The sequence below is a fragment of the Zootermopsis nevadensis genome, unplaced genomic scaffold (genome assembly GCF_977971745.1).
Source record: "Zootermopsis nevadensis isolate Lab colony 2312 unplaced genomic scaffold, Znev_1.0 Znev_ptg000012l, whole genome shotgun sequence".
Classification (NCBI taxonomy): domain Eukaryota; kingdom Metazoa; phylum Arthropoda; class Insecta; order Blattodea; family Termopsidae; genus Zootermopsis; species Zootermopsis nevadensis.
This window is the reverse complement of record NW_028259144.1, coordinates 15,477,564-15,488,247: the sequence shown is the minus strand read 5'-3', so window position 1 is coordinate 15,488,247 and position 10,684 is coordinate 15,477,564. Positions and strand designations below refer to the sequence as shown.

The 10,684-nt window shown below is 38.9% G+C and overlaps 1 protein-coding gene across 1 annotated transcript in view; it reads left to right on the top strand.

Moving 5' to 3' along the window:
* Positions 1 to 608: 608 nt before the first annotated feature.
* Positions 609 to 10,684, top strand: part of exex (motor neuron and pancreas homeobox extra-extra) — a 48,947-nt gene continuing 38,871 nt past the window's right edge. The window contains exon 1 of the mRNA XM_022060964.2: positions 609 to 1,529. Coding sequence (XP_021916656.1) covers positions 932 to 1,529 — 598 coding nt within the window. The 5' untranslated portion in view covers positions 609 to 931. The remainder of the gene's footprint in view (positions 1,530 to 10,684) is intronic.

Genomic DNA, 10,684 nt, shown 5'->3' with positions numbered 1-10,684 from the left:
ATTTGAAGTTTTCACGGAGTTGAGTCTGAAGATGGCAGTCTTCTGGGTTGTAGCGCCGTGTAGTCTGGTAGAAGTTAGACACATTTTCAATAAAAATTATTTACACACATAAACATTATTCTCGAATATATTTTTATATTTAGTTTTCGCTTTACACGACATTCCTATGTGAAATACTTTTTTCCATTGTACATTCTTTGTTTGAGGATTTTATAACCGCAGAATCAAGAATGTTAACAGATGATCTATAACGTGGCACTTTACCCTACTAGTAACCTAAGTGCGTCTGTCAATAGTACCAACTCCCTGATCTCTGGCTTTGTACAAGCTACCATCTTATCACAACGTCAACCATTTGTCCCTAAATGTGTCAGTAATGGAAACAATTTCCTGGCATTAAAAAAACAACAGCCTCCAAGAGCATATCGTGGACTGTTAGTAGCATAATGTGTGGGCGGGGAGATTGAAGGAACATCAACCAATGAGAAGTGAGAGGTCGGACTAGGACTACCAATCAGATATTGTAGTGTAATGTTTCTGGCCGGGGGCAGGTTCAGCGCGAGGCTTAGACCGCGGGATGTGTTGCCTTGTATTAGAACGTCAGACAGATAAGTGCGAACATAGGTAGCGTGCGTCTCGTTGCCAGGTTCGAGACCAGCTCACGTAATTCACTGAGTAAGGTATGTGTCTTGATCTACAGACCAGTTTAACGTCGTTTAAAAGTTCTGTGACGTGGGGGAAAATCTCCCAGTTCTGATTTTATGGGTCCATCGCTCATCAGCAGTTGGAACACGCATCGATTACAGCAAACGGTTCTTTTGTGCCCTTCGTAACATGAACAGTTTAAAGAATTTTCTTGTCGCATGGCATTAGCCAGAGGGTGTACTCTTAGGACGAAAATAGTTTGAAAATTACATAAACTTTTGCTAAAATGGCTGCTACGACGACATTAGAGGCGAGCAGTGCTAACAATAACAATACCAACAGTGGTGCCACACTGAAGAAGTCGTTCTGTATCGAGGCCCTGTTAGCACGGAGCGAAGATCCGGAGGACGGTCCTGTGAGTCGCAGCGCTTCGCCCCGGACTCCGTCGCCGCAATCGCCCGGGACGTCCGTCCACAGCGTCAGTCCGCCCATCTCGCCCGGCTCAGAAGACGTCTCCTTGCCTGTCGACAGCTATTCCGGAGTGCCGGGTTCGAGTCCACACCTGATACCAAGACCCGGACTGCTCGCCAACCCCACGACCCCGTCGTCGGCAGTAGCTGCGGCCTTGTTCGCCGTAAATCACCACCAGAATCATCTGAATCATCATGCTGTTTATGGCTTCCCTAATCACCATCACCATCATCTTTTGACGGGAGGTTCAGCCTTCCATCCGTTGGATGGGGCAACGGGTGGTGTGAAGGGTGGAGGCGGTGCGCCCGGAGGCGGGGCGGGGCCTACGGGGAACCAGCAACACCTCCAGCACATGCAGCTGGAGTGGCTGGCTAGGACCGGCATGTTCTACCCCCGTCTGCCGGATCTCACAGGTCAGTAACTCAGACTTCGAAAGATCACGTCACAAGGAACTTGGCCCTACAACGAGCTCCAACATCGTGACGGTTCTCTGCATAAAACTACTTCCACTGCTCGAAAATTTTGACTGAAATGACAACTGGTTCTAAAATAAAGAGCCCAATTATTTAGTCATGATAACGCTCCGTCTTATCTCTCCATTTTGCTACTGCAGTATCGAAAGGCTTGTAAAGCGACAAGAAAGGGCGAAGCTGTGCTTTTTAGTGAAGATAAAATGGCGAAGTTATTCCTGCCCTTAATTAAACATCGCGTTTTAACGACGCATTGGGGGTGGTTGGTACCAGATCCCAGCCGCATCGCTCCCAGGGAGATTCTGACACCTGCTGGATGGACCCCAGAGTATGTCTAGACGCGGGAATCGAACACCGTCTGACCAGCCCCTGGCCAGTCGCCGTAGGCTTACTAACTTGGCTACTCCTAAGACATCTCTTCGGCGATTAAGGTGTCGGCGAAAATTGGAAGATAAGAGAATTAAGATTGATGTGTGGGGGTGTGGACTGGACTTATCTGGCTCAGGATAGGTTACAAAATGAGGCAGTCGTGATCTATTTCAAGGCACTGTTCAATAATTCATTTGGAGAAACTGAGAAAAAACACGAGAAACTTCAGTCAAGATGGGCACTCAGGACTATACCACAAATGCAGTCACAACTGAAACAGCCTCTCTGCTGGCACGATATTCGCATGCAGACGTTAAGTTATCGATTTTAAATATCGATCACCTGCTGTTTCTAGACAGAATCGCGTCGCTATTGAAACGGGGTAAGATATTAAACTCCTCGGTCCAATATTTTGCTTTTCGTTATATTACTAATGAGGCATGAACACAAACGTTTGAAATATTTCAACTCGTTTACGCTGAAGTCTGTCTTAGTAGCGCTGAAGGATTAAAATCGATTAGCTACATGATAAACCTGGTACTCAGCGATTCTGTTCACAATCAGTTTTCTCTACTTCAAAATATCAGATGAAAAAGCTGTTCCACCTTGAAGAGTCAAGCATTATTTACATACACATAGGAGTATACTCGAAAACGCCAGTGCTTAATTTGTTGCAAATATTCAGATTTCCAAAATGTAACAATTAAGCCATCGCCTGTCTAGAAGAATGTTACCACAATAAAATGGACTACAGAAAATATTCTGCATGCAGAAATATTAAGAATACAGCATTATTAATTTCGTAGAATGATGCCCTAAATTGTATTCTGTTAATGCAGGGAATATTTAATGGATCTTTGAGGTAGGCCATAATTTGTAAGAGGGCATCAACACGCAAAATACAAAATAATCCTACTCTTAACATTGACTATTCTTTCCATTATTTAATAATACAATGCAAATGTTATAGGTAAGCTGATAGATTACTGCGACATGTTTCTGCCTTTTTCGGCCATCCTCAGGTACTAACTTGAGTCTTAACTGTTACAAGTAACGTGCAAAAATTATGTCAATTCTAAAAACCTTAAATACTTAAAAAATAACTATAAAATGATACATGAAAATGCAGATTTAAAAGTAATTTACTTCCTTATTGGTAAGCTCCAGTGCCTGTTAGTTGTAGTATTTAAGTTAAGGTTTAACTAAATAAATAATAACACAAAATCACAAAATCATGTTAAGCACGACGTACATACAGAACAACTTCGAATACGATATTAAAAATACAATAAATCTAGAAGAAAACATCATTTGAAATCTGATAAACATCTAATGTAAATCGAACATTTCGATAGAGAGCATCATTTGATATATTTTAAATATTTAAATGTTAATTATGGTAATATTTTAATAGGAATTTTATTGTCATTAGACTGACAAGATTTAAACAAATATGTATTTATCACAATATGACGCAACTTTATCATCTCGTTAAGGTTTAAGTTGTTACGTGAGGATGGCTGTAGAAGGTCGAAACATGTAATAATCTATCTACCTATATAATGGGCATTGTAATACTAATTAATTAAAGGAATAATAAGTATCAAGAATGTGGCGATAAAGACGCGTGTTGACTGAACAAAACATTGTAACGTTTTAGTTCCTAGCTGCTTTAATTGTGTTTAACATCCGTGTTTGTGTTACATTTCAAATTCTTACGACGGTGATTCTAAAGATGGCTGTCCTCTGGGTTGTTGCGCCGTGTAGTCTAGTATAAGTTTACCGACGATCAGTCCCCCTGATGATGGAGGCAGCAAGGACCTCTGAAATATTGGAGAACATCTACCAGAATACACGGCGCAACAACCCAGAAGATAGCCATCTGAATCTGTAATTTTTCATAAATAAAATTTGGCGTCACTATCATCATATTATCACATAACAGAACAAAGTGCGCACACTGTTTTTATAAACGAGGCATTAGCGATCGAGTTATGTCTGTGTGTCTTTAACAGTGAAATGATATCAGGCTCCAGTCATATATACGGATTTAAATTATTTAATTTTCCATCAGTCTTTAGCTACACCTGTGTCAACTTTAGCTTCATAAATAAATCAATGACAGGGAAAAGTGAACGAGACGTTTCCAGGATCTGACTTACGTCGTATGCCCATGTTTCGTTTGCTTGTTTGACTTGTCGTAACTGCCCCTGTCTTTTGACAAATATAAAATCACTGGGTCCAAGATAGGCCACGTTGTACATTTATTATTGTACAGAACGTCTAGAAAACTTTTCACGAAATGACCAATGTCTTTCCGACTGCCTGTCTATTCTGTTTTGGATTTACGTGTTTAAACAGAGCCTAATCGATATGGCTATTTTATATAATCGACATAATGAAAATACCACTGAAAGGAGATGGGAGACTAAACCAGTGGCTTCAGAGCCGGGACTTGAATCCCGGCAGGTAGAATTTTTCTATTCTCCAGAAGGCCAGGACTGGCTCTGGGGTTCACCTAGCCTCCTATCCAATAGGTACCGGGGTCCTTTCCCGGTGGTAAAGCGCGGTCGGGGCTTCATGCTGACCTCTGACCTCCATCTAGTGCCGAGGTCAATAATGAGTAGGAGCTATACCTTCTCTCCCCCCAAGCGACCTACATGGCGTGTAGCGGACTGCTTTATTATTTTATTATTATGAAAGGAAGTGGTCGTGACCTAATTTAAGGTGCTATCTCAGAATGTGCCTGGAGGGACCAATTAAAACCAGGAAGAGCTTCAGGAAGAATTACCGGTCTCTGGACCGAAATTTGAAAAATGGGACCAAGAATCCACGACATCCCGGCGGTTTAAAACATTCAAATTAAAATTACGAAGCACTGGTTAAAGAAACGACAAGTAATTAATTTTCGCTTGTCGGTTCAGCGGTAGATGCGCACAGAACTGAGACTCTACCACAGATGTTCAGTCTCGCAAGAAGGCGTGTAGCTCCTTCCTTATTCTTTCCAGTTCACTGATCAATTTTTACAGTAGACGATTGTCGCAGATTCGCTCTACAAGCAGGTTCTCACCGCAAACACATTCAACCTAACCTAAGAGGAGGCCTTAGTTTTTCTGATCTGCCCGAGATTGTAATTTTATCTTCAAAAACATATTTGCACTCTCATTAAACATCGCATGCTGTGGTCGAGTGGTTAGCACTCCTGCTTTGTATTCGGGACGTTCCGGGTTCGAATCTCAGCTCAAAGAGGGTCTATTCTGACTTAACTTACTATACTGAGTTCGATTAGGAAACTGCTTCTATTTTGTCTTAAAACAGACCTTCCATGACCTTCTTTAAGTAGCCTAATGACAATCAATCAGAATCAATAAGAGCACAAAATTCTCGTTTTGATAACTAGACGCAACTTCAACGCCAGGTTGAAGAAATTTCGAAATGTACATGTAGGCCTATATTATAGACATATTTATACAAACGTTTTATCAACTCATTCGGCCATCTGCATGTTCATAATGGGAGTATTTTGCAATTAAAATCTGTGTTAGGTGGGCCCAATTGTACTTTCGGGCAGCCCAATTCTAATTTAAAATATTTTTGTGTTGCTGTTCTGCGTTTTGGAACCATGTAGACTCGCAGGTACATGACAACGTTTCGGAGAAACATATTATGTACAGCTTCAAGGATAAGACGTTACCATATATCTACGAGTGTATACGGCGTTAAGATCCAGAATAACGTCATCATCTCCATGGAAATCTCGGATCTTATATTGTCAATTTTTTCAACATATTCCCCTAGTATAATTTCAAACACAATAATAAATACAGACTGCATAGGCCTATAAATAAATTAACAAATAAATAATAAACAAATATCTTAAGACGGTGAATTCGCGGTTTTACGAAATTTATCAGTCAAAATTCGTAACTAGTTTTAACCTATAAATGTACCATTGTTTGAAAATAACATCGGGGAAACAAATAAGCAACTGTTCCAGTGCAGTGACTGTGAACGTGTATTCGGAACTGAAGATGGACACGTTGGACAGAAACATGTAGTTCAATTGAATAAACTGTGGACTCAAGTGACTGACAAGAACCAACAAATATCTGCAGAATTTCAACAAAGTTTTCAAATAATTTTTGATTGCAAAATATTAAACTGCAGGAATACTTTAGAATAATAGCTAAATGTTGTCTCCGCCGCTGAACATCAGAGAATAAGATGGTTGTCTTCTGGGTTGTAGCGCCGCGTAGTCTGGTAGCAATTTACCAAACTACACGGCGCCACAAACCAGAAGACAGCCATCTTCGCACTCACCGCTGAGGAAACCTCAGATCAAAATCAAAGAAGAATTTTACAGAATTAATCTTTATACGTCTGAGTCTGCAAACGAGTGGAGTGCAGCGTTTTCCTAAAATCGCATTCCTGTGGTAAAGAGAAACCATGATGAATTATTTATTGATTGATACCTTTCAGACTAAGAAGATAATTTTATGATAACGAGTTGTATTCTATTACTGGCATAGGGTAATAATTAGGCAACCGGAGAATTGTTTCAAATCATTAAATAATAGAAAGCATTTTTCAGTTAATGAATGAAGAATTTTTGCAGTGGACTTTAACGAACTCTGGAAGCGGATCAGGACCTGACAGAAACGTATCTTGTTCGACTTTCTTCCATTGTACTAAGTTATTATCCTGTGCACTGTGTGAAAACTGAGAATTTTGATTCCTTTTAGGATCTTGTTGATTTAATTCTGATGATAATCGTAAATTTTAATTTGAATTCACAGTTATTTGGTCAACTTTTCTGTTTCTCCGTAGTTTCTCGTTCCTGAAGTTCAATGTATAATTTTGGCTTTCGCCACCTGTCCTATATAAGGCCTTCAGAACTTGTCCCACCTTATACCCACTTTGAAAACGGTAACTGCGTCGTTTTCCGAAACATTGGTTGCTCTCGCCCGAAAGCCGAAGTTACACATTTCTGCCCTTATTCACACCTCCTATTAGTCTAGCATCGGCTGGAAGATCGTCTTCAATTATGAAATTTATCAGGAGATGTTTAGGTGCAATGTTATAAACAGGGTTTTCGATTTTCGCCTCAGTTTTCATCGAAAGAGAAAATTCATTTAATAGTAGAGCTAAAGGAAATCATAAATAACTTACCTGATCTTAAGGCGTAAAAAGACGCCTAAAACGATCCATTTTATACCTTCAAATCTGGTAGACATTTGCAGACGTTTCATAGGTGCTTTCTGCTTCCATTATCAGGGCGATTAGTAAGGATGATTGAAACAGTAAGCACCTCTAGAATCTCGGTAAACTTTTATTAGGGTACACGGCGTAACATTCCAGAAGACATCCAACTTCTTAATTAAAAACGTTTGCTTTGCCAAGTAGTTGTGAATTATGAGTAATGGAGTACGTAACGAGGTCTATAATTTGAAATTACTGATAACGGATGTGTTAGTGATTCTTGTGGGCTTATGGTTGGCAATGTGTTGTATAGGAAGTTGATAAAGTGTTGATAAACATATAGTGTGGATAAAATCTGTGGTCTTTCGATGTGCTGAGTGAGTGATCATATTCAGTAAGAAGATGTTGACTACGGTTTTGAATAACTGGGAGTTATTATTACACATTCTGAGAGACGTCGTCATTTTGACGTATTATTCATAACGAATGTTTATAATGGCTTCTGTGCCTCAAATTTGCTCTTGGAAAATGTTAATGGCCTACAAAGCTTTACACACTACGTTTCCACGAAGCAATGTCCCGTTCGCCGCGTTTCAGCAGCCAATTACTTTTTAATAGGCCAAATGTTTGTCAATAATTATTTTACGTAAATTTTGCTATTAGATCAGATAAGAAGTAATTTCCGCATTTTGATACATTCAGGATTATTGTGTGCTGTGCTCTGGAATGTTTGGTATGGGTCTTGTTTTGTTTTCTGTTCTTAGTATTAATTTATTATCTTGTTCCGACTCTTTAATTGGTTTCTGTAACTGATGTGTTGGCACGGAAAATGAATCATTTCATTGAATTTTTAATACAATATAGGGTGAAATCTTCTTGAAAAGTAATGTTTATTAGGCCTACGTATATGGTGAATGCTTTTCATGAGTTAATGTTAGAAATATCTTAATAGAAATATACCTATACATAACCTGCAGACCTAATCAGTTTCTACAAGTATTTATGTGAACCTGATCATGAAATATGATCCCAACATATGAGATTTTTATTTCAGTGAACTACAAAGTTGTTATTGTTACGGCTGTCATAAATGTGATCGGTATTTAACAACTTCAAGATTCTGTTTCTCGCGTACATCATATGGCACTACGAAATCCTTTGGTAGGGTAGACCTCCGACTATTAGGGTGAGGGACACTACTGGACTAGCGTGAATACCATATGTTTACGTAAAGCAAATGACAAATTTTCATTGAAATCAGTACAAACCAACCTCATCACACTTCGTATACTATACATAGAAGCTTTAAAATAAAATAAAAGCAATGCAAACTTCTGACATTGCAACAACACCAGATTCCTGAACGATGTATGACAACAGATACTTGAATCTAAATTAATTTATTAACGTAGATATACAACGACAAAACGTAGGCGTCAGCATTTACCTTGAGCCAAATAAAATAGGCCCAATTCTTTCTGAGTATTGTAGCTAAGCCAGTGGAATTTAATATGATGACTGCCCATAAACATACAGGCCTATATAACATTTATAAAGGTAAAATGTGACATTTTCCTTGTGTTTAAAAACACCACACCGTAAAGACGTACTGAAGAATGGAAGTAATGCTCTATACATTCTTAACCTCGACACAATATGGAGATAATATTTCATACATGTCCTCATTGCTTAGCGTTTGTTCATGCTTGTGTTAGGTAAGAATAATATATTTAATCTCTTTTATTTTCATAGTTCTATTGCCGTTAGCCTTTATGCTTGTTCCGTGGAAGGTGAATTTTTTTTCTTAGGATCTATTTTACGGGAACACTGCCTTTGTTTTCAGAAAAGTTTTACCATTATATATTAATGTGCTTTACTCCCATATATCGGAGTGCTTTACGTCCGTGTTTTAGAGGTTGCGGGGGGAGCAGTCGGGTCTCGATCCCCGCTAATGAGTATTCTGTGGCACGTCCAGAGCGCGCGGAGCCATTATGCCGCCATCACCATGTTTATAAGACAAACACGGCGTGTGTCAACACCGACTAAGTACGTGTGTTTTCTACCTGCTGTTAAGGTCCACGGAATAATATTTGGATAATGGAGGTGTGGTCCTTATATGACTCCCTGAATTACCTCTGCTCAAACAAGTGCGTTTTTTATTCAGATGTTTTAATTGGTTGGTGGCTTGCATATTAACACATACAAGTATTTAAAGTTGTTCAGCAATTAGGCTGGTGTTCGCCACAGGGTGATTCGAAATAGTGTTTACGTCGTGTTGGACAGTGGTAGCTTGGATCTGTCCTAGTGACTAGGTGCCACGTCTTTGATGATCGCTAGTTCATATCCCGATATGATCACACTTCATTGACAAAGTAACATATGTAGATTTCTTGATTTCTTTTATTCTACATTCCCAATCAAATGTTCATTTATTTTATATACTGCTTATCACGAGATCCATCATAAATAGCTACATCTTTGGGTGTAATGGATAAATAACTTACAGTTACTTACTCCATGGATCAGAATCTATAGCCATAAAGCTGGTTAAGAAATGTTCCTTCTTTTATACAACACGAAAGTTTATTACCATATTTTCAAATTATGCCACTAGTGGCTCCCTTGATGCCGATGAATAAAGTCCAGACCCTCATGCTCATTTCAATATTATCCTCAGGTGAGAAACCAAGTTTCACACCCCTACAAAACTACAGATAAAATCGTGATTTTATAAATCTTAATGTTCACATGTTCGATAAAAGTAAATAGGCTTGTATAAAATATATAACCGAACGTCAGGGGCGAGTGGTTAGCATTTCTTAGGAGGATCGGGTTCGAATCTCGGGCCAGGTACCGCCTATCTCATGGTTTTCCACAAAGGTACTCTAGGTAAATGCCAGGATAGTAGCTTAAATTAGGCCACGACCGCTTTCTTCCACATCCTTCCAAATTTATAATTCAATAAATCTAAAATGCAACACTAAACATGTGAGTCATTCACACCCTCGTTACATTTATAGCTACCTGTGTGTGTTTAAGAATAAGAAATTGACCCTATAAATGTGTTCTCTTTTAGACAATAATTTGTTTGTCGGTCATTTCTCTATCAATCTGTTAATTCCTGTCGTAATTTAGTGAAGGATAATTTACGTATAGCGACGCATGGATTCGCTGCACTAAACCGTTATAATTAGTTCACATATTCGTGTTTTCGTACTTTTTTCCGTTGGCTCTACACGACGCTAACTTCCTGTCGTATGACAGGATTACAGCTGAGTACATATGCCTATAACAGAGTGAACATAGGCTGTCTAATCTTGTAAAAATATTCTATAACAAGTCCTGAATAATGACATTAGTCTTCGTTCAATTCTTAAACCTGTATGTAGGAAATACATTGTGTTTGGTTTTTCAATGTAGCCCGAACTATAACAGTATTTGTAAGCTCTGGTGACATTCAATTTACATAAAAAAATAAAAATGTTGTATTTTAGTCTTTATTTGCTGGCATTTAGAGCAGATACTGAAAA